Source organism: Urocitellus parryii, chromosome 12 (genome assembly GCF_045843805.1).
Source record: "Urocitellus parryii isolate mUroPar1 chromosome 12, mUroPar1.hap1, whole genome shotgun sequence".
Classification (NCBI taxonomy): domain Eukaryota; kingdom Metazoa; phylum Chordata; class Mammalia; order Rodentia; family Sciuridae; genus Urocitellus; species Urocitellus parryii.
In genome coordinates this window covers 103,138,686-103,158,797 of record NC_135542.1, presented here as the reverse complement: position 1 = coordinate 103,158,797, position 20,112 = coordinate 103,138,686, and the positions used below count along the sequence as shown (strand labels likewise).

The window sequence follows — 20,112 nt, the reverse complement described above, 5'->3', positions numbered from 1 at the left end:
ACTTCTTGGCAGAGACCAATAGGCTGCCTGCACTGCATGGCAGCCAGGGAGCTCTGTCAAAGGTACAAACTTATATTTGTCCATTGTCTTGAGTTTAACCTGCGACCAGCACCAGCTTCATGAATGAAGGTTCAAAACGTGAGAAATCTTTAGGGAGTTTTGAATTAAAGAGACAAGACTCTAATTACCTTTAAACCAGCTCCAGGATGGCTCCTCCTAGCTCCAGTCTTCAGCCACCCATTGTGGTATTGAGGTTTACTGAAGAGGGGAGAGAAGGAGAGAGCAAGAGAGAGAGAGAGAAAAAACACGCCAGGGAGTGGACTTTTATTGGGGAAGAAAAAATTCTGGGGAAAATCCCATCCAATGAAGATTAAGGGGGGCAGCATCCCAAGGTCAGGGGCGATGATTGGGTCTTTAGGGTAGTGGCCAGACATGCCTCCGAACTGACAAGCCCTTGGACCTGAGAAGGGTGGGGAAAGCTTTGGACACAGCTGTGCCTAAGTGCGTCTCTCCCAGCCAGGGAGGTAACTCAAATCACGTGCAAGGATGGCCTCCCACACTTGAGGATATTTGTGGTATTATAACAACTTATATCTCAAAATTCTTTTCTGTGTGGGTTCTCTCCTCAAGGTAACACATTTTATAAGATGGTATCACTTTATTTTTATTACTCTTTTTTTTTTTTTTGCAGTGCTAAGGGTTGAACCAGTGGTGCTCTACCACAGAGACTCATCCTCAAATCTTTTAATTTATTTCTTTTTTATTTGGAGACTGGGTCTTGCCAGGTTGTCCAGGATAGCCTTGAATTAAAAAGAAAGACATTTTTCCCTCTCTGTCAAATCTCTTTATGAAGATAAGAAAAAACATCTCAGGGATGAAAGAATTTCCTGTTTTTAAAAGAATAGAGAAATGACTTGTCTGCCCTTTCAGGAGCTGGGAGAATTTCTTGTTGTTCTCCATAGATGTCACCAAACTGTCTTTGTGAGTAGGTATAGGCATTAGCACATGTCACCTGTTCAGTTCAGTCACAGAGGTTGTGGGTGTCTCATGAGATTGGCCTGTAGCAGAGAGTTAAGGATGTAGAGTTTGGGGCTGGGGTTATGGCTCAGTGGTAGAGTCTTGCCTAGCACACATGAGGCACTGGGTTCAATCCTCAGTATCACATTAAAAAAACCTAAATAAACAAAATAAAGCTATTGTGAAATCTACAACTAAAATTTTTTAAAAAGTATGTGGAGTTTGGAGTGGGATTGCCTGGATGTAAATCCCAGCTCTGCCATTATACCTGTGCAACCTTGGCCAACAAGCCTCCTACGTCCTAGTGCCTTGGTTCTCTTGACTGTAAAATGGGGTGGCACATGGTATCCACATCATAAAGATGTCAGAATTAAAGTCTTCAGTATAGGGCAAGTGAAATAAAAGGTTTTATTGATTTTAATCTTTCTTTTCTAATAAATACATATTGTGTGAATTTCCCTCTAAACATTGTTCTTGCTGCTTCCTGCAAATTTTAATGTTTTATTTCCACTTTCATTTAGTTTAATCTTCTCTAAAGTTTCAGGAAACTTCTTTGACCAATGTTCTATTTTTAAAATGTCTTTATGTATTTGGGGTTTGAGGGGTACCTTTGTGTTATCGATTTCTAGTTTAATTTAATTGTCTGAGAGCTTATGTTGTAAGATTTCTATTCTTTTAAATCTGCTGAGGCATGTTTTATGACCCAGAATGTGGTCTATCTTGGTGAATATTCCACATGAGTAAAATAGAGTGTTTTCTTCCATTGTTGGATGAAGTATTTTATAAATTTTAGATCCATTTCATTGATAATGCTTTTCAGTTCAGCCATATTCCTATCTGATCATTCAAGAATCTTTATCATGTCTGAGTCTGATGCTTACTTTGTTTCTTTGGACTGTTATTTTTCTCATTTTTTAGCATAATTTTACATTTTTATTGAAAGCTGGACATGAATCTGGTAATGAGAACTATGGTAAATATTGTTATGTGCTGCATGACAATGTTTCTGTTAGTGATAATGTTATGGCTTAGATATTAGTTGTCCTCCAAAAGCTCACATGTGAGACAGTGCGAGAACGTTCAGAGGTGAAATGATCCGGCTACGAGAGCCTTAACCCAATCAGTGAATTAGTCCCCCGATGGGATTAACTGAGTGAGTGGTAACTGAAGGTGGATGGGGTGTGGCTGGAGAAGGTGCTTGGTGATGTGCTTTTGGGGTATATATTTTGTATCTAGCAAGTGGACTCTCTCTCTCTGCTTCTTGATTATCATGTGAGCTGCTTCCCTCTGTCATACTCTTCTGCCATGGTGTCCCACTTCACTGTGAGTCCCAAGGAATGGAGCCAGCTGTCTGTGGACTGACTTCTGAAACTGTGAGCCCCCAAATAAACTTCCCTCCTCTAAAATTGTTCTTGTCAGGTCTTTTAGTCATAGCAACAAAAAAGCTAATACAGGTAGACTATGTATACAATGGTGGACCAATTAGATTGTATCATCTAGAGACATCATAGATATCTTAATTTGCCTAACTACTCTATATGTTCTCACATAGAGTAAAAAATCACTGAATTGTATGCTTTAAAAGAATAGATCTTAAAATTGTGCTCTATATGTGTAATATGAATTGTAATGAATTCTGTCATTATAACAAATTAAAATAAAAAATAGAATTTCATGTAAAAATAATAGATCTTACTTTATGTAATTGTTTGAATAAAACTGTTATAAAAAATGAGAGGTTTGTCTTCTATATCTTATTGATTGAAGAATTCTGCCACAAAATAAATTGCTGTTTCTTTCATGGTGCCTCTCAAATCTGTGTGAGTGGTTTCCCTCTTTTATAAGACTTAAGTTTCATATTTGGATTGTTACACTATGTCCAACTCCTTCCTGTCTCAACAAATGACTTTTTCAAACAAAGCTTTTAGCCAGGGTTTTACTCTTTAGGTACCTGACAGTGGTGTAGGCCCCAGTTTCCCCTGGCTTGTTCCCTGGTGTGAACATAAGCTTTGTCTTACTAAAGTACACATCTGGGTAGCAGAGACGCAAAGTGCCTGGGCACTGGAGCTTTTACCTTCTGCTCTTGCTAGACTCAGTTGATTTCCCAAGAGCTTCCCCTGATTTGAGTTACCTCCCTGGTTGGGTGAGAGGCGCTTAGGCACAGCTGTGTCCAAAGCTTTCCCCACCCTTCTCAGGTCCAAGGGCTTGTCTAGTAATACATTAATGGGGTGCTCAATGAAGGGTTAAGTTAGATGTGTGTTCTGGGCAGGTGGGAGGCTAGACAGCATATTTTGATCTGGGTAGTTTAGAGGGTGGGCCTTTGGATAAGTTTTGTGCTGGTGAAGATGGTGTGAAGTGACATTGGAACACCTGGGCTTCTCTGATTCTAAGGATATAATTTATGATGCTAATGTATCCCTGAATGGAACTCTCACAGCCCCTGGGCACCCAGGTGTCAGGAGGGATCAGGATGGTTCTTTTTTTTTTTTTTAATTTTTATAATATTTATTTTTCAGTTTTCGGCGGACACAACATCTTTGTTTGTATGTGGTGCTGAGGATCGAACCCAGGCCGCACGCATGCCAGGTGAGCGTGCTACCACTTGAGCCACATCCCCAGCCCCAGGATGGTTCTTATTAGAATAATTATTTTTCTGTGGCTTCTTTCTCCCTATGCCTTCTCAGGTGGGGTTGCTGACACCCTTACCTCCAGCATTTTAAAATTTAAAAAGCTGGATTTGGGATACAGCATTTTCCTAGAATCCATGAGGCCCTGGATTCAATCCCCAGCAATACCCCCCCCCCCAAAAAAAAAAATCAGTGTGGTTAAGAAAATATTTGATTGCAAAATGAGGATAACCAAAAACTGGAAGTACTGAAGCTTTAATATCAAACAGTAGCTTTTGTCATTGGGATCTGGAGACAAAGTATGAAAATAAGAAATGGAGCTCACCTTTGGAAAAGTCAAGGGTGTTCAGCAGAAGCTATAAATAATCACTTGTTCCAATTCCCATTTCCTCATTCTTAAGTAAATAAATATAATACTATGAGTGGTTAAAGACAAGATTTTTTTTTTTCTTATTTAGATGTTGTGTTAATCTTAAATCAGCTCATGCTAACTTTTGGGCTCCTGGTTTACCAGGGTTACCTTGCCAGTGGTGATAGCTTCTCCCCACTCCCAATTATTAGGTCTGTTTCTGGTTAGAGTTGGTCTAGGCTGCAGGGAGAAGGGGGTTGGGAGCTAATGGTTTTACTAAAAAGATCATTGGAGTGGGAATCCTCAAAGGAAGGCCTAGAGTGAGGGGTACCCTAGGACACAGTGGTTGCCAAGAAACATCACATATGGAGCCAGATACCCCTTCCCTGCATGAGGATTTCCATAAGTGAAACTAGGAACCAGGGCTTCTGTGTTCCTTCTGGTTGATCTTGCTATTATTTGTGGTGGTGCTGTAGGCTCCTGGAATCCCTGATTGTGGCTCCTAAACTATAATGCCTCCTGTCCTATGCAGAAACATCTAAGAAGAGAACTTCTCAGACTAGGTTGCTTTTGTTGGAAAGTGATGATTGGGTAGTAAGCACTCATTCAATCCCACCAGCCTGCTTGCTTCCCCAGGGAGCACCTTTGCATTTCTCCATAGGTGGAAACTGTCTCATTTTCCCCAGACCAGCTCCCATCCTTTAGAATCCTGTGCAAATGTCACCTCCTCTGGGAAGTCTTACTACATTGGGAGTTTGATGTTCAGGTTCTTTCTATCCTTAGCTGTGGGACTGAATGAGTGCTTACTGATTCAGTAACTCCAGGCAAACTCTCCCGTTGCTCTCATTTTCAGTGTCCTCATCTCCAGTGAAAGTGGGAAATGGAAAGAGCATTTCTGAGGCCTCTAGGACCAGGGGCAACCTTCCCTCCACATTGCCTTCCCCCCTATGCAGCTCTGATCTTACATTGCTCTGATCTCCAGTGTCTTCATCTCTGAAACACACTTATCATGCCCTGCCTGCCTTGCAGGGCTGTCATGAGGCCCAATTTTAGAATCTCTCTGAAACTGTACTGTGATGCACAGTTGGGAAAGGGATAGGCAGGATGATTTCTTTGTTCTTGGTGTGTGGCTGGGGAGTATATTGGGTGGTCCTGACAACTATAGTGTTTCTGCTCATTTTTCTCACTGTAGACTGTTTTATGAGCAACAACATAGTGCTGGATGTGTTGCATTGCAAAGGCCATGAGAACATGCCCTGGCTAGATGTCCCATCAACAATTGGTTGTATCTGGGTAGGCAGCAGCAAGGGGACTGGCTGCCTGGGTGCCAGGGTGGCTGTTATCTTCAGAGGCTCCAGAGGACCACAGCATGGTCGTTTCCTTGGGGCCCAGGAGAATGGTCATTAGATGGACACTGATGGACATTAGATGGCTGGGGTTGTATCAGACATGGGTGACTGGGTGGGTACTTGGGACTGCTGAGGGTGCTGTGAACTCTTTTTTAGCAGCATTTAGGGGGAAGGGAATGTGGAGGGAAGGTTGCCCAGGGTCCTGGAGGCCTCAGGGATTAATGCTCTTTCCATTTCCCATTTTCTACAAGGCACTTGGCTTCTTCCAGAAAAACCTCCTTGGGATTTGTTGTTCTCCTTTACAATGGCCATGGCCCATTCCAGGCGTTTCTCTTTCTGATTCATTCTTTACCATTCTGTGGGACTAATCTTTCAAGTATCCTCTACTCAGAACCTTCCAAGATTACTTGTTCTCTTTAATAAAAAGTCCAGTGTCTTGGCATTCAGATCTCTTTTCTAGCATTACCACTTGCATCAGAAAATCTTCTATTCCTGCTATGTTACTGCCTTTGCTAATGCTGCTTTCCCTGACTAAAGTACCATCCCTCCCTGAGTCAGCTCTACTGCCTGCCCAGCCACTCTCCTGCCTGTTCTTTTCTCAGATCTGGAGGGAAAGCCCTTCCCTGAGTGGTTCTCTGCTTGAGGCAGGGAGACTGTGGGTCTCCATCTATTGGATTGTCTTCCAGGAAGGCTGGGGTGTTGACTGAGCTGGGGCTTGACAGCTATCCCTTCGGGGTACTAGAGAGGACTTGCTCGGCGAGTGTGTGTGTGGTGTGCATGTGTGGTCTGTTGTGTCATGGATAGTATGTGTGGAGTGCACATATGTGGTGTACATGGTGTGTGTGTGTGTGTGTGTGTGTGTGTGTGTGTGTGTTTGTTCTGTGTCTTGTTAGTTGTCTAATTCTGCCTCTAATCCTGATATCAGCCCCTGGTGAAAGGAAGGTGAGGAAACAGTATTTATTTATTGATTCTGTTTTGGTGCAGTCACTCTGGAAAGCAGTATGTAGATTCCTCAGAAAACTTGGAATGGAACTACCATTTGACCCAGCTATTTTAGTTATATTTGACAGCAGAATATATTTTTATATAATTATATAATCATGGAATGTATTTTATTCAAGTTAGGATTCCATCGTTATGGATGTACATGATGGTGTGATGGTGGGATTCACTGTGTTGTTTTCATATATGTACGTGGGAAAATTATGTAAGATCCATTCCACTGTCTTTCCTTTTCCTATCCCCCCTTCCTTCTTTCAATTCCCCATTGTCTAATCTACTGCACTTCTATTCTTCCCCTCACCCACCCATATTTTGTGTTATCTTCCACATATCAAAGAAAGCATTCAACCTTTGGTTTTTTGGGGATTGGCTTATTTCAGTTAGCATGATAGTCTCTAGATCCATCTATTTGCTGACAAATATAATAAGGTCAGTATTCTTTATGGCTAAGTAATACTCCTGTGTGTGTGTGTGTGTGTGTGTGTGTGTGTGTGTGTTTGTGTATGTGAATCACATTTTCTTTATCCAATCACTTATTGAAGGGAACTTATTGGTTTCATAGTTTAGCTATTATGAATTGAGCTTCTATAAACATTGATATGGTCCTGTCACTGTAGAATGCTGATTTTTAAATGTTTTGGATATACTCCCAAGGAGTGGGATAGCTGGGTCAAATGGTGGTTTCATTCCAAGTTTTCTGAGGAATCTACATACTGCTTTCCAGAGTGACTTCACCAATTTGCAGTCCCACCAACAATGTATGATATACCTTTTTCCGCACATCTCACCAACATTTATTGTTACTTGTATTCTTGATGATTGCCATTCTGACTGAAGCAAGAAAGAATCTCAATGTAGTTTTCATATACTTGTTGACTAATTATATTTCTTCTTCTGTGAAGTGTCTGTTGCAGTAGAATGAAATTTAGCTCCTGTTTTCACCCTGCACAAAACTCTGCTCAAAGTGGATCAAGGACCTAGGTATTAGACCAGAAACCCTGTACATACAAGAAGAAAATGTAGGCCCAACACTCTAACATATCATCTCAGGAACTGATTTCCTTAATAAGACTCCTAAAGTGCAAGAAGTAAAATCAAGAATCAATAAATGGGCAATAAATGGGATGGCATCAAACTAAAAGCTGCTTCACAGCAGAGGAACAAACAAAAGTGTGAAGAGCCTACACAATAGGAGAAAATCTTTGCCACCTCCTCCTCACAGAGAGCATTAGTTTCAGGGATAAAGAACTAAAAAACTTAACACCAAAATAAACAAACAACCCCACAAATAACCCAACCAATAAATGGGCAAAGGAACTGAACAGACACTTCACAGAAGGAAACTATTTTAAAGAGCTCTCCAGGAGATAGTGATGCACAGAGAGGGCTGGGAATCTGTTCTCTCATCAAGCTGAGATGCTCACATTTTTCAGTAGAGAAAAAGAAGGATTTATTTATGGATTATCAGGTGGTAGTCAGGTTCTTGTAGACTCTTCTCAAAACCAGCAGCTAGGTGGAAATTTCTATTTAATGATGAAAACACTGTGAAAGGTCACCCAGCTAGACAGAGCCAGGATAGAAGTCAGACCCCTTCACCTCTAAAACCCTCTCTTTTTGCCCTTTCTCCCATCTTTTAGTTTCCAGCCTTTTCACCATTGTTCATGTATTTTCCTCTGCTAGGGATTCATTCACTATCCTCAATCCCAGTTCTTGCTATTGGAATCTGTGACTTCAGTGCATACACCACATCCTCTACTCCTACAGCCTGGGGTCACCATCTTCATGATCCTAAGTTATTTGGTTTGTTCTTCTGTATGGCTTTGAGTAAGAGCTCTTTTTTTCTTCTAGAGCCTTCAGGATAAGTATCTATTTTTTCTCAAAAGTAAGTTCCCAAAAGTCTCTATCCTGGCACTTGGCATAAAGTAGGTCTCAACTAGAGTTGGTTGATTTGTAAATATTATTATTGTTGTGATAACCCATGGGCACTCATTTAGCCAGTGGCGGTATATGAGAGATCTAGTGATCAACTTGCTAATTGTGGTTCTTTGAGGCAAAGGTGGAGGATAAGATCTCCAAAGGAGCATCAGAGAGAAGGGGCCAATGGGGAAGGGTTAAGGGCCAGAGTAGAAAAACTGTGTGCTTAGCACCGATTGAAACATACTGCATAGGTTGTCTGATCCTCACAGGTGAGATGTTAACTTTACCCAAGTGTCAGAAACTCAGAAAGGTTAATAATCTCATCCAAAGCTCCAAGCCTGGGCTTTTTTCTAGATACCACATTCTTTAAATTCTCCAAATCTTGGAGAGCCTTGAGTAGGGCACCCTCCTTCTGCAGGCCCAGTTTCTTTGTTGCTGCAATGAAGGATTCATCTAAATGGTGTCGCAGTGTGTGCCAGGTATTGTGCTAAGGAGAATAATGACTATAATAGTTCTTGTCCTCTAGAAACCTTCTAGCTGTGACTTTATGTTTATGGGGTCCTCAGAATCAGAGTAAGAGTAGTGGCCTTTTGTTTTCTTTCTCTTCCACTTGAGGAATTACTTTTTTTTTTTAACCTTGTATAGGTCTTTCCCTTGCTTACTTCTCTTATACCTCTTCCCTTTTTCACACATGGTGGTTAATAGTAACTGATCTGTGAGGTTCTGCCAGGTTGTTAGTCAGAGTTGAGGCCAGCTTCTGGCAGGTAGACATTTCATCAAGGTTGAATCAAGAGCAGAGTAAATGATTTCTTATATGCTGGTTGTCTGCACCCACATCACTGGGGAAGGAAAGTCCCCCTGCTCCCCTTCTTAGGCAGATAGATGGGAGCATAAAATCCCTCATGGCCTACATCAGGAGATAATGAGTAGAATTCTTCTCTTATGGCACTCTTCTTCTATCCCCCAACTAAATCCTTGATAAAAGTCCTACTGTAGGAAGAAACTTGGCCCTTCTGATGGCTTAATTTTTTTCACTGAAAGTGGTGTTTGGGGACTATAATTACCTTTAGGGGAAAACTAGAAGCAAGTCTGAGTTTCCCATAAGTTGTAAAAATATATGTTACCTTTGGGAGAGATGGTTTAAAGGCAGACCTGGTGAAAAGTGTTAGAGGCCAGCCCTATGAGCCAGCACTTCACATGGGGATTGGGTGGCCACCAAGGAACAGAGAACCTATTTCTATTCCAATATAACCTCTCAAAAGAATACAAGAGGGTTAAGGGTCACTTTTTTTTTTTTTTAGAGCAAATGGCACTTAAACAGTTTATCTTTAAATGCTATAATCTTCATTGACTTTCTAGACAGTACTCACGTATTCATGGTTGGGAAAGTGCAGTAATTATATACAGTTAAAAAAATCTTTGGGTTTTCTCCCAAAGGACAGGAGATTTTAAGAGAACAGGGTGAGGATATGTGGCGGGAAAAAAAAAAAGGTGTCAAAATGACCAATTTTCCAGGTGGCTTTGTGAACCAGGTGTTCTTGGCAGGATCATGAGGTCCTGAGCCACAGGAGCAGGAAGGACCATGCTATGCAGCCCTCCCCTTCCACCCTAGTTTACAGAGAGGAGTAAGAGCCCATCTCACACTGGCTCCATTGGACATCTTTGTCTCGGAAGTGCCAGTCTTGGCAGCACTGGCACTGGAAGCCCTGTCTGCGACGCACTGCCCCATGAGCCCTTGCCTGGGAGTGCCAACCAACTTGGCTAGTCGGGACAAAAGTTCAGGAAGAAGTGGAGGTGCCTGGTGCTGAAGCAGTGGTTCAACAACCTGTGGGTCTTCCTGGAAGAGAGGTGAGACAGATGGGCAGAGCCATGCTGGCATCTCTCCTTCCCCTGACATATGGGTGGTGAGCAGACCTAGGTTACTCTTAAACTGGGAGGGCTGGGAGTTGCCCAATCAGGGAGCAGCCTTTCCCAGTCATTTCTCTTCTGTCCTGTGCTGTGATATGAATCCAGATCTAAGGTTGCTGCTTCAAGCCAGGGCAAGGGCCACATGTTTATGCTTGTGAGAGAACAAATGTGGGGGCTGGGGTTGTGGCTCAGTGGTAGAGTGCTTGCCTAGTATGTGTAAGGCACTGGGTTCAATTTTTAGCAGCACATATACATAAATAAATAAAATAAAGATCCATCAACATCTTAAAAAAAAGAACAACAACAAATGTGAGGGTAAAGGTAGGTCTTTTTTAAAGTAGAATGAAGATTGTGAAGAATTTATTTTTCCAGCCCTTTCTCCCAGCAGATCTGGGAGAATTTTGTAGTTTTGCAGAGCTAGAATCGACTCTGTAGGAATGGGCTTGTTTTCTGAGAGTGGTTAAACAAGGTGCCCTCTGAGGGCTAATGGGTAGATCAGAGTTGGATAGAAAAGTGTGGTTCTGCAGGGCATAAAGCTGATAGAAAGGCTGGGATCCACAATCCAGTTAAAATAAACCCAAGCTCATTGAGTTCCTCCTAAGTCTGCTGTTGTAGTGGTGCTATGTCTGTGGGGTGAACCATATAGACATTGATCTCTGCCTTCAAGGAGCTCACAGTATGCACATGAAGCTAGATTTTGAGTAAATGATCTGCAAAGAAAGTGTAGGTGCTGTGGGTGTGTGTGTACTGTGTGTATGAGTGGGGAGCGTGACCAGGAGGAGCCTGCCTAAAATAATCCTTGAATCAAGAATCAAATGGTGTGTATGTAGTGTGGGGGTAATTGGCAAGACTGCTAAAGTCCTCTGTCATTTGGTTTTCTGGGAGTAGTGGCCAAAGTCACAAAATAGGGCCAAAGATATAGGCAGCCTATCCACATATTAATATCTATTCCTGCCTTTAAAGGGGGGAATTGAAAAACCCAGGGGATGTTTGGAGGAATTGGAGTATATAGTAGGCTTTTGCTGTGCCCCGCTCTTGAATTCCTAGTGCTATGGCCCCACAACTCCAGGTCCCTGTCCTGGACAGGCATATCTCTGCTGAATTGTGGTTCCCTCACCACAGACATTCCCACCACAGCCAGATGGTGGCCAGTACCACCTGTCTCTCTGGACTTCTGTGTTCTTGGGACTGGTGGTTGCTTTCCCAACAGAGACAGCCCTCTTGTAGCAACTGGAGGAGCCAGGCCAAGACCTTACTTGAAGGATTGCCATTCCCGCACTCCACACTTTGGTCTGGTCTTGATAAGCCCAACCCAGGAGAGAAGACATCTGAAGAAGAAGCCCAGTGGTGATTCTTCTCCTCCTAACAAATGACCTGGGTTATCCAACAGTGTTGGGAGGAGATGTACAGTTTTGTAACATAATGAATTGTATGAAAATAAATTGTAAATGAATGGTATGAAATAACTAAATACTGTTTTTGTGTAGACTTTTTTATGATGTGAATCTAAGAGGCAAATAACTTTCGTTCACACCCTCTGAAAACTATCATAGCTTTCTTCCTGGGCTTTGCACTATTCAGCTGCAGATCTTGACCTGTCTCTCCCTCCTTCTGCTGTCCTTCCAATTTGCCCCAGATTTTGGATGCAGGGCAGTCAGTAGGCCATGTATGTCTCTGTTCAAGGTCTGGTGAGTAGGGTACTCCTTGTGCTCTTATAGGTACTTCTTTACATATATTAGTGTGACTTTCTGACATGCTGGAGACTGGGGGGATGGGCAGGCTTTTCAGGGGTGTTGTGAAAGAAGTGGTTTTTAAACTACCCTCTCCTGTCTTATTATTTATTATTTACATGTTTACTGACAGTGCCCTTTACAAATAAAATCTTATGGGGGAGCTCTAGAAGTAATTGAAGAACTGCCCTAATTGTGTCTGAAATGGGAACTGTCTTCTTCTAATCCCCAAATTTCAGACCAGGATCTCCTCCCTGTGGCAAGGTTCCCTTCTGGTCCTCCTAGGCCTCTGAGTAGCTCACAAAACTCCAAGTAGGTCTGCTTGAGACTTGAGTGGGACCAATAAGAAGTAGTTGTGTTTGCTCCAAATCTGGTTTAGAGTAAGCTTGATTGCCTGGGCTTGTAGCTTTGCCTTCCTTTCCTTTCCTGAGGCTTTCTTGTGAGCTCATTCTCAATCATTTTTGTGGCCTTAACAAAAGTAGTGCAATGGCACTTAGGATCCTTTGTTTCATTTTGTGTCCCATGTACTATAGGAGGTAGGAGGGCTAAAAACTTCCAGATTTCCTTGCTGCTAGATTTAGATTCGCCTAATGAGACTCAAGGAGTAAGGTTTGGAAGGCAGGAGTGGGCAGAGTGTCTTTTTCTTCATTGGTGGCAGCAGTCATGCAGTCTCCAGCAGACATAAGTTTGTGCAGTGGCCAGGCTCTGCTTCATACTCTGGTCCCCTTCATGGGTGTGGAGCACCTATGAGGTTGACACTTTCCTGTACTTTCTGACTTTGGATTATAGCTTCCATGGTGCCTGATATTGACCCTCTGACTTCTGTAGCTGTAGAAGTGCCTTTGTTGGCTCCTATTTCTGCTTGAAATATGCAAGAGTAGTCTTTGCATTGAGTAGTGCATTGAACTCTGATAGAAATGGTATTCCATTGCTTTTTTGCAACTTGAGTCAAGTTGATTGAGAATGAGCTCACAAGAAAACCTCAGGAAAGAAAGGGAAGTCAAAGCTACAAGCCCAGACAATCAAACTTACCCTAAACCAGATTTGGAGCAAACACAACTACTTCTTATTGGTCCCACTCAAGTCCTTGAGTTTCTTTTGTCAGAAGTGGAGATAAAGGTAGGGGGCAGAGATAAAATGGGATAGTAGGATCACTGTGGTTGATCCTGTTCCTCCCACATTTTGTAAGGGGGTGGTGTGGCTTTTTCCAGAGGCTCATATATGTGGTTTCCCCAATTTCTTGGGTTATGTTATGGCCAAGGAAGCAATAGTCCTTGTTGGAAGGGATGGCATAAAATGTTTCTCAAAATGGGCTGCTCCACTTATTCACTGAGCCTCTGCTTTTAAGGTGATGGGCTCAAACATACCTGGTGGGGACTTGGTTAGTTTTCACCCAGGTTTATATTAAAATAAAGGAGGAAAATTCCTCTGTACTTGGGCAGGAGCAACCTGCACTTTTATGAAAATGAAGGCCCTACCAAGGTTTGTAATATAACCTCATAGAATGGGGTAACTGGCACCATAGCCAAGATCTTATCTTCCTGCTCATTGGCTTTACCAGTTGTTGCAACCACTGTATTCACTCCCCAGGTGCTGGGTTCTGAGAGCCTTAATTAGTCTAGAAATAGAAGCACCCAGGGCTATGTGACTAAAGTATACATTGACCTTTCATATGAGTGGGATGAGGAAGGGAGCCAGTGTAGGTGAGGGGATAAGTCCTGACTCTTCCAGTGGGTCCCTCAGGTTACTGATGGGAAGAGGCCTGACTCTCACATGGATGAAGGAACAGGTTTAATAAGTGGGTGCAGAACCCACCGTCTTCACATCAAAGCCGGGATTACTAACAGAAAGAACTCAGAACACTTTATTTTAAGTCATAAGAGAAACAGCCATACTTACTTACTACCTTAAGTCAAATCAGAAGTAACATCATTTTGCTCCAATGTAAATTGGTCAAACTTTCCCCTCCATCAGGGAAGACCTCTGGACTAATGTGTTATTTGTTCACTCATTCAGTTGGCAGAGCAAAGCTGATCCCTTAGCAATCCAGTAGTCTTTGGACCGATTGGAGGGTAAAAGGATAGTCACCACAAAGTTGGTTGAATGGCCTAATTAAAGATATAGGGGATGGGATGGGAGGAAGAATTGTTAAAGTTAAAGAATAACTTCCAGATATAAAGAGACAAGATAATGAAAGTTGAAACAGCTGGGTTCCAGACTGCCTCTAGCCTGTAGGCAAATAGTCCTCTGTGAGCTTCAGGTTTATGTGCCATAAAATGAAGATTTGAAGCCAACTATAGTAGCACACACCTATAATACCAGCTATTCACGAGGTTGAGGCAAGAGGATTACAAATTTGAGGTCAGTCTGGGCAACTTAGCCAAACCCTATCTCCAAAAATGAAAAAGTGGTGAGGTGGGTTGGGAGTATAGCTCAGTAGTAGAATGCTTATAGAGCATGCTCTAGGTCCTGAATTCAAGGCCTAGTTACACACATGCACACACATGAAAAGAGTTTAGAATAATGGTCCTTTATGACCTCTATAGCTTAGACTTTATAACTTTATGAGCTATGTTTTAAGTTTTCTGCAGTCTTAACCTAGGGCAGTGGACTAGGATTCAAGACTGAGTTTTCAGTGGCACAAAGGAGGATGTAGTTGTGGGTTGGGCATCCATCCCATCTGCCTGTCCATCCATCCATCCACGCATTCTTTGTTCTATTCTGTAGTGGTAGGCAGTTGGGCTCCTGAGATGAATAAGCATAGTTACAGGTATTTTCTATTTTCAGCTCTTACACATATAATATAAAAGAGCACTTCTGCAACTTTTCCATTGTAGGTCTCTGTGAGGGGACCAGGATAAGGTTGAGAATAGGGTCTCTCCCTTGGAATGGGATTGCTACTTATAACACTGCTTTCATAGCAGCCCCCATTTGTGTGAACTTTGGGGAAAGCCCTGATGCCCCCAGTAGATAATGCCTATATCTCCCTCTCCTTACTTTTGTGTGCCATCTCCTTCATGGTGGCCTTGAGGTGTCTGTGATAGACCTCCCATGCCACAAGCCCCAGTTTGAGGGAAAGCAAGCCTAGATAGTCTTAATATATACTTACTGATTTCATGGGACACAGAAATTTAGTCCAAGGTCCTAAGCATCCCCTTACAACCTCCCCTTCCCTTTTCCACACTTCCATGCACACATCCCCCTCAGATAATCAGTGCCTCTACTGTATGAGGCCTCCTCTAGGTATGAGGAAGTACTTGGGGACATAACCAAATTCCTACAGCCATTGAATCTGATTTAAGTTGAATCAGTTTGCTCTTGTCCAGAAATGAATTTAGCTGACTTACAATAATTCTTAATCTCCACATCTCACCATTGCTTTCTAAGGGGTTCATTGTACAATACAGAAATGATTTAGTAGTTATATACAACTGTCTCCAACAGTGGTGATTGGGATTGGTATGTTGACCACATGTCATATGTCCTAGAAAGTGGATATCAGGTTCTGTGCTAGGGACTGCAAAACAAGGGTCGTTAAAGCAACTATACTGCTATTCCACCAGTGGATCATGGTTAAAAGGAATTTGCCACAGTTTTCTTATAGGAGCTAGGAAAGAAATAGGATGACTAGAAGGAGCTTATGAGTAGCTGGGTGTGTATGGAACAGTTGTAAAAATAAAGATTGTCTTTTCTCAGGGGTCATTGGTACTTTGTATGCAATATTTGAGAACCTGGCAGGAAGGGTTAAATGGGTTTTAGAACTATGAAGCCAGGTTAAAGGAAAGCTTGCTGCCTCCATACAGGATCAGATGCTGTCAGTGGTCTTAGCTGGACTAGCTTTTAGTGGGGTGAGGGCTGTACCTGGGTGAATGAACATCTTTTGCACCCAAGATTAACTCAGGCCTCCACTGACTTGTATTAAGATATGAACTGGGACTGGGGTTGTAACTCAGCGGTAGAGCACTCGCCTAGCATATGTGAGGCCCTGGGTTCGATCCTCAGCACCACATAATAATAAATAAATAAAGGTATTATGTCCAACTACAACTAAAAAGAATAAATATATATTTTTAAAAAAGATATGAACTGCCTGTTTCCATCACTCCTTACTCTGAAGACCTGGACATGCCTTAGTTCAAATAAAGTAACTTTTAACTTGAACAATGTAGTGATAAATTTTAAGAATGCACTGACCAAAATCCAGACTTACTATTAATGTTTTATCATGTTTTTTTCCTTTAAATATTTTTTTTAGATGTTTATGGACATGTATTTTATTCATTATTTATATGTAGTGCTAAGGATTGAACCTAGTGCCTCACATACACTAGACAAGTGAGCTACCACTGAGCCACAGGTCCAGCCCTGTTTTTTTTTTTCTTTTAATGGAAAAATCGAAACATAGATAAAGTTGAAGTTCCTTTTGTCCCCATCCTTTCCCCACACATTCCTTATGTTCTTCAGATTATTTTGAAGCAAATACTAGATAACATATACATGTTTTTCAAATATTTCAGTTTGTAACTCCTAAAAGCATAAGCATTGTTACAGTAACATAAGAACTATTATAAGCACTATTATAATAAGCACTATTATAGCAAGAACAAAAGCATAAGCACTATTATAGCAAAACATTAGTCATTCCCAATAACAAATATATAGTTATTATTTGAATTTCTCCAATTAGTGTATATGTATGTGAGTATATACATATATGTTTTTATAGTAAATATAAATTATATCTGTGTTTAATGGCTAGTTTGATTCAGGTTTCAAATAAGTTCCATACCTTATAATAGTGATGTGTCTCTTAAATCTCTTAATTGGTAGGTTCCCCCTCTGCTTCTTTGCCACCCCTAGCCATGTATTTATTGAAGCAACCAGGGTTTTTGGACCTGTTAAGTTTCCCAGAGTTTGGATTTTTCCAATGACATCCTGGTGGTGATTTTAAACATGTTCTTTTATTCTTGTAAAAGAGTATTAGAGATCTAGAGGTTTAATCATATATAGGTTTCAGTTTTTGGCACAAACACTTCATAAGTGGTGTGAACTTCTATCAGGAAGCACATTTATTCTTGATTTTCTTTTTTTGGGATATTAGCAACCATTGAACATTATTACCATTATTTCATTAGGGGATAATTATTCTATAATTTAGTGACAATTAAGTCTCAATAATCCATATGTGGTTTAATTTTTTATGTGTGTGGTATAAGATCTAAATTTAGTACAACCAATTGTTCCAGCACCATTTGTGGAATAATTTCTACATTCCTGACCAATTTTAAATGATGCTGTTTTTATGTCAAGTTCCCACATACACACCCTGTTTCTGAGGCTCTCCAGGGTACATGTGATCTATTTGTTGAATCTTGTGCCACTGTAATACCACTTTAATGACTACATTTTAATATTTGTTAAAATTAGACTCTCTTGTCTTATTATCTTTAAAACTGTTTTTTTGTTATTCTTTGTTTTATTAGTTTGTTTGATTTTATATAAGTACCAGACTAATAAGTTCTTTCAACAATTATATTTATTTTATTGAGAATAAAATAAATATAAATTTAGAGATTAATTTGGGATGTAATTGGAATATTTACAATATGGAATCTTACCACTAAATATGATATAGTTCCTCTATAAAGTCTTGTTTTATGGCCCTCAATAGCATTTTATGAAGTTCTCAAAAAGGATTTTGCCCCTTTATGTCTGGTCTGGTCCTAGTCTTCTAATCAATTGTATTTTTTATTGGAATGAAATATTTTATTTCACTTTCATTTCTATTTGTTTTTGATGGAACACAGGAATTCTATTGATTTTAAAATTTACAAATATTTAAAAATATTTGTCAATTCTGCTGGACTTCTATTTCTAGCAGATTTTCTGTAGATTATTTTGGGTTTTCCATTTAATCAATTAAATTGGCAAATAATTCTCTTTTTTTTTCATTTTCTTATTGATTTGGTTAGGACTTCCTGAATAATGCAGGAGTTTGAGTAAGTACCCTGGTATGGATTTTTACCTTAATCAGAGCCTCTAATATTTAACCAGTAAGTATTCTATTCATTGAATTTGAAAACTATTGAATTGATATCATCATTGTCTCAAGTTGGATGTTGATTAGTGGGTGAAGACTACCTCATCCTTTTCTGTGAGATGAGATTACCTTTCCTCACAGAGAAGCTTCTTATATCCTCCCAGAGTTCCTAGCTGCAGGGCTCAGATACCAGAGATGCTGACTACTCGAGGTTTTCCCTTTTCATATGTGAGAAGATTAATATTGTTCTGTGCCAGAACTCTTGGATCATGACTAAAGTTTATATTACCATTTAAAAAAATTTAAATAGGCAGTTTCCTTTCTTAAAGTGAAATATTTCATAGTTCTTAAATCTAATTTTGTTACCCATAAGTTCACATCCAAATCCAGGCAAAAAGCTGAATCACTGTTCAGACAAAATTTTCATCACGACTGCTTGTTCTGCCTGCAGTTTACTTAGGTGGTATTTACTATGTACTGTACTGGACACCACCCTTTAAATATATCAACACATTCCTTCACTATTTTAAAAATCACCCCTCAACTGTGTGAGATCTCTTAATCTAAGGATACAAGTGCTTCATTAGTTTTGGGAAATTATCAACCATTATTTTTTCAACTATTCCCTCTTCTCCATTCTCCTCACTTCTTCTAGGTTACCTACTAGAGAAATATTGGAGATTCTGGCTCTTCACACAATCTCAGTTTTTCCTGTTATATGGTGCTATATATATATATATATATTTTTTTTTTTAATTTATTTTTTAGTATTCGGCGGACACAACATCTTTGTTTGTATGTGGTGCTGAGGATTGAACCCCGGGCCACATGCATGCCAGGCAAGTGCGCTACCACTTGAGCCACATCTCCAGCCCCATGGTGCTATATTTTGAGGGACTTTTTTTCTGTTCATTCTTTAGCTGTCTCTCAGCTTTGAGATGGTTTCCTTTCTATCTGCTTCCCTTTTTCAGGGCTGTATCTGAGTTTCAGGTCCAGAGCTTTGTAACACAGATTTCCATCTATGTGTTTATTTTAAAAAATATCTTTTCTTAGATTTGTCAAAATGGATTTGGTGAGAGATTTTAGTGTCTATTCAGTCCATCATTTTGAAAATGGAAGTCTCTGCTCATTAAACTCTATTTTTTCTACTGATTAGATTCTAACAGAAACAAGCATTAGTGTTGTAATGTCAATCTACACTCAATATTAGAACAAATACAATTTACAACATTTATAAATTCATAAGTTACAGGTGGCCTTATTATAAGTCTAGTTAATTGGCCCAAGAACTTCCTTGTGCATTTCAGCTAGTGTTTGGGCTTCTATTGAAGTTTTTATTTAGTCATTATCTGTACTAATCTTAAGAACATCCTTACCTGTAGTCGAAAGTGTTCCTGCCCGGGCCCCTGTTTTATAGAGTGGGGAGTGGTAAAGTGTTGGGTCTGGCTCATAGTTTTGTTGTGGTTCAAAATGCACAACAGGCAGCATTGGATTCATCTGTCCAGGCAAGGCGTCTTCTATAATCATCACCTCATCATCCCATCGAGAAGCATCCATGAACATCCCATGAACAAGAACACCATCCTCAGGAGAAGGCAACTGAAAGATACTCACAGGATTAGAGGTGACAGGAGGAGTAGATGATCAACATTTAGGGTCATTCATATCCTTAAAAAGTAATTCTAAAAACACCCTAAAATTATTGTTGCTATATTTTAAAGAGGGGCATCCCAAGAATCTGGGAAATAAAATAATTTGCTTCTTAGTTTGATACTGTATCTCGTACTTTCCATACTCCACCAGGATGTCAATAGGGATGCCCCTGGGAAGTCCACTTATGGGCTTTCAGACTATCTGATATCATGATAAAATAGCTTTCCCTTTCTCTTGAGAATCGAGTAGGATAAGAGGAATGGGATTATCATCTTTTAGCAAGGTCTTTCATGAATTTGGATGCCCTCTTTGAAGACAGATTATATATTGTATATTGGCAATAATATTTACAGAGTGTCTAAGGAAAACTCCTTTTTTTCTTTCTTTCTGCTTAAAGAAATACGATTATTATTACTATTATTATTTGGTACCAGGGATTAAACTTAGGGGTATTTGACCACTGAGCCACATCCTCAGCCCTATTTTGTATTTTATTTAGTGACAGGGTCTCAATGAGTTG

The 20,112-nt window shown here is 40.4% G+C and overlaps 2 protein-coding genes across 2 annotated transcripts in view; one reads left to right on the top strand and one right to left on the bottom strand.

Moving 5' to 3' along the window:
* Trabd2a (TraB domain containing 2A) overlaps nucleotides 1-5,400 on the top strand; it is a 133,584-nt gene extending 128,184 nt beyond the window's left edge. Inside the window, 1 exon segment of the mRNA XM_077791746.1 lies at nucleotides 5,186-5,400. Coding sequence (XP_077647872.1) covers nucleotides 5,186-5,400 — 215 coding nt within the window.
* Nucleotides 5,401-13,903: 8,503 nt separating this feature from the next.
* The window catches only part of Dnah6 (dynein axonemal heavy chain 6), a 275,338-nt gene continuing 269,129 nt past the window's right edge, over nucleotides 13,904-20,112 (bottom strand). The window contains exons 75-76 of the mRNA XM_026413801.2: nucleotides 19,316-19,538; nucleotides 13,904-14,007 (exon numbers count right to left, since the gene is read on the bottom strand). Coding sequence (XP_026269586.2) covers nucleotides 13,904-14,007; nucleotides 19,316-19,538 — 327 coding nt within the window. The remainder of the gene's footprint in view (nucleotides 14,008-19,315; nucleotides 19,539-20,112) is intronic.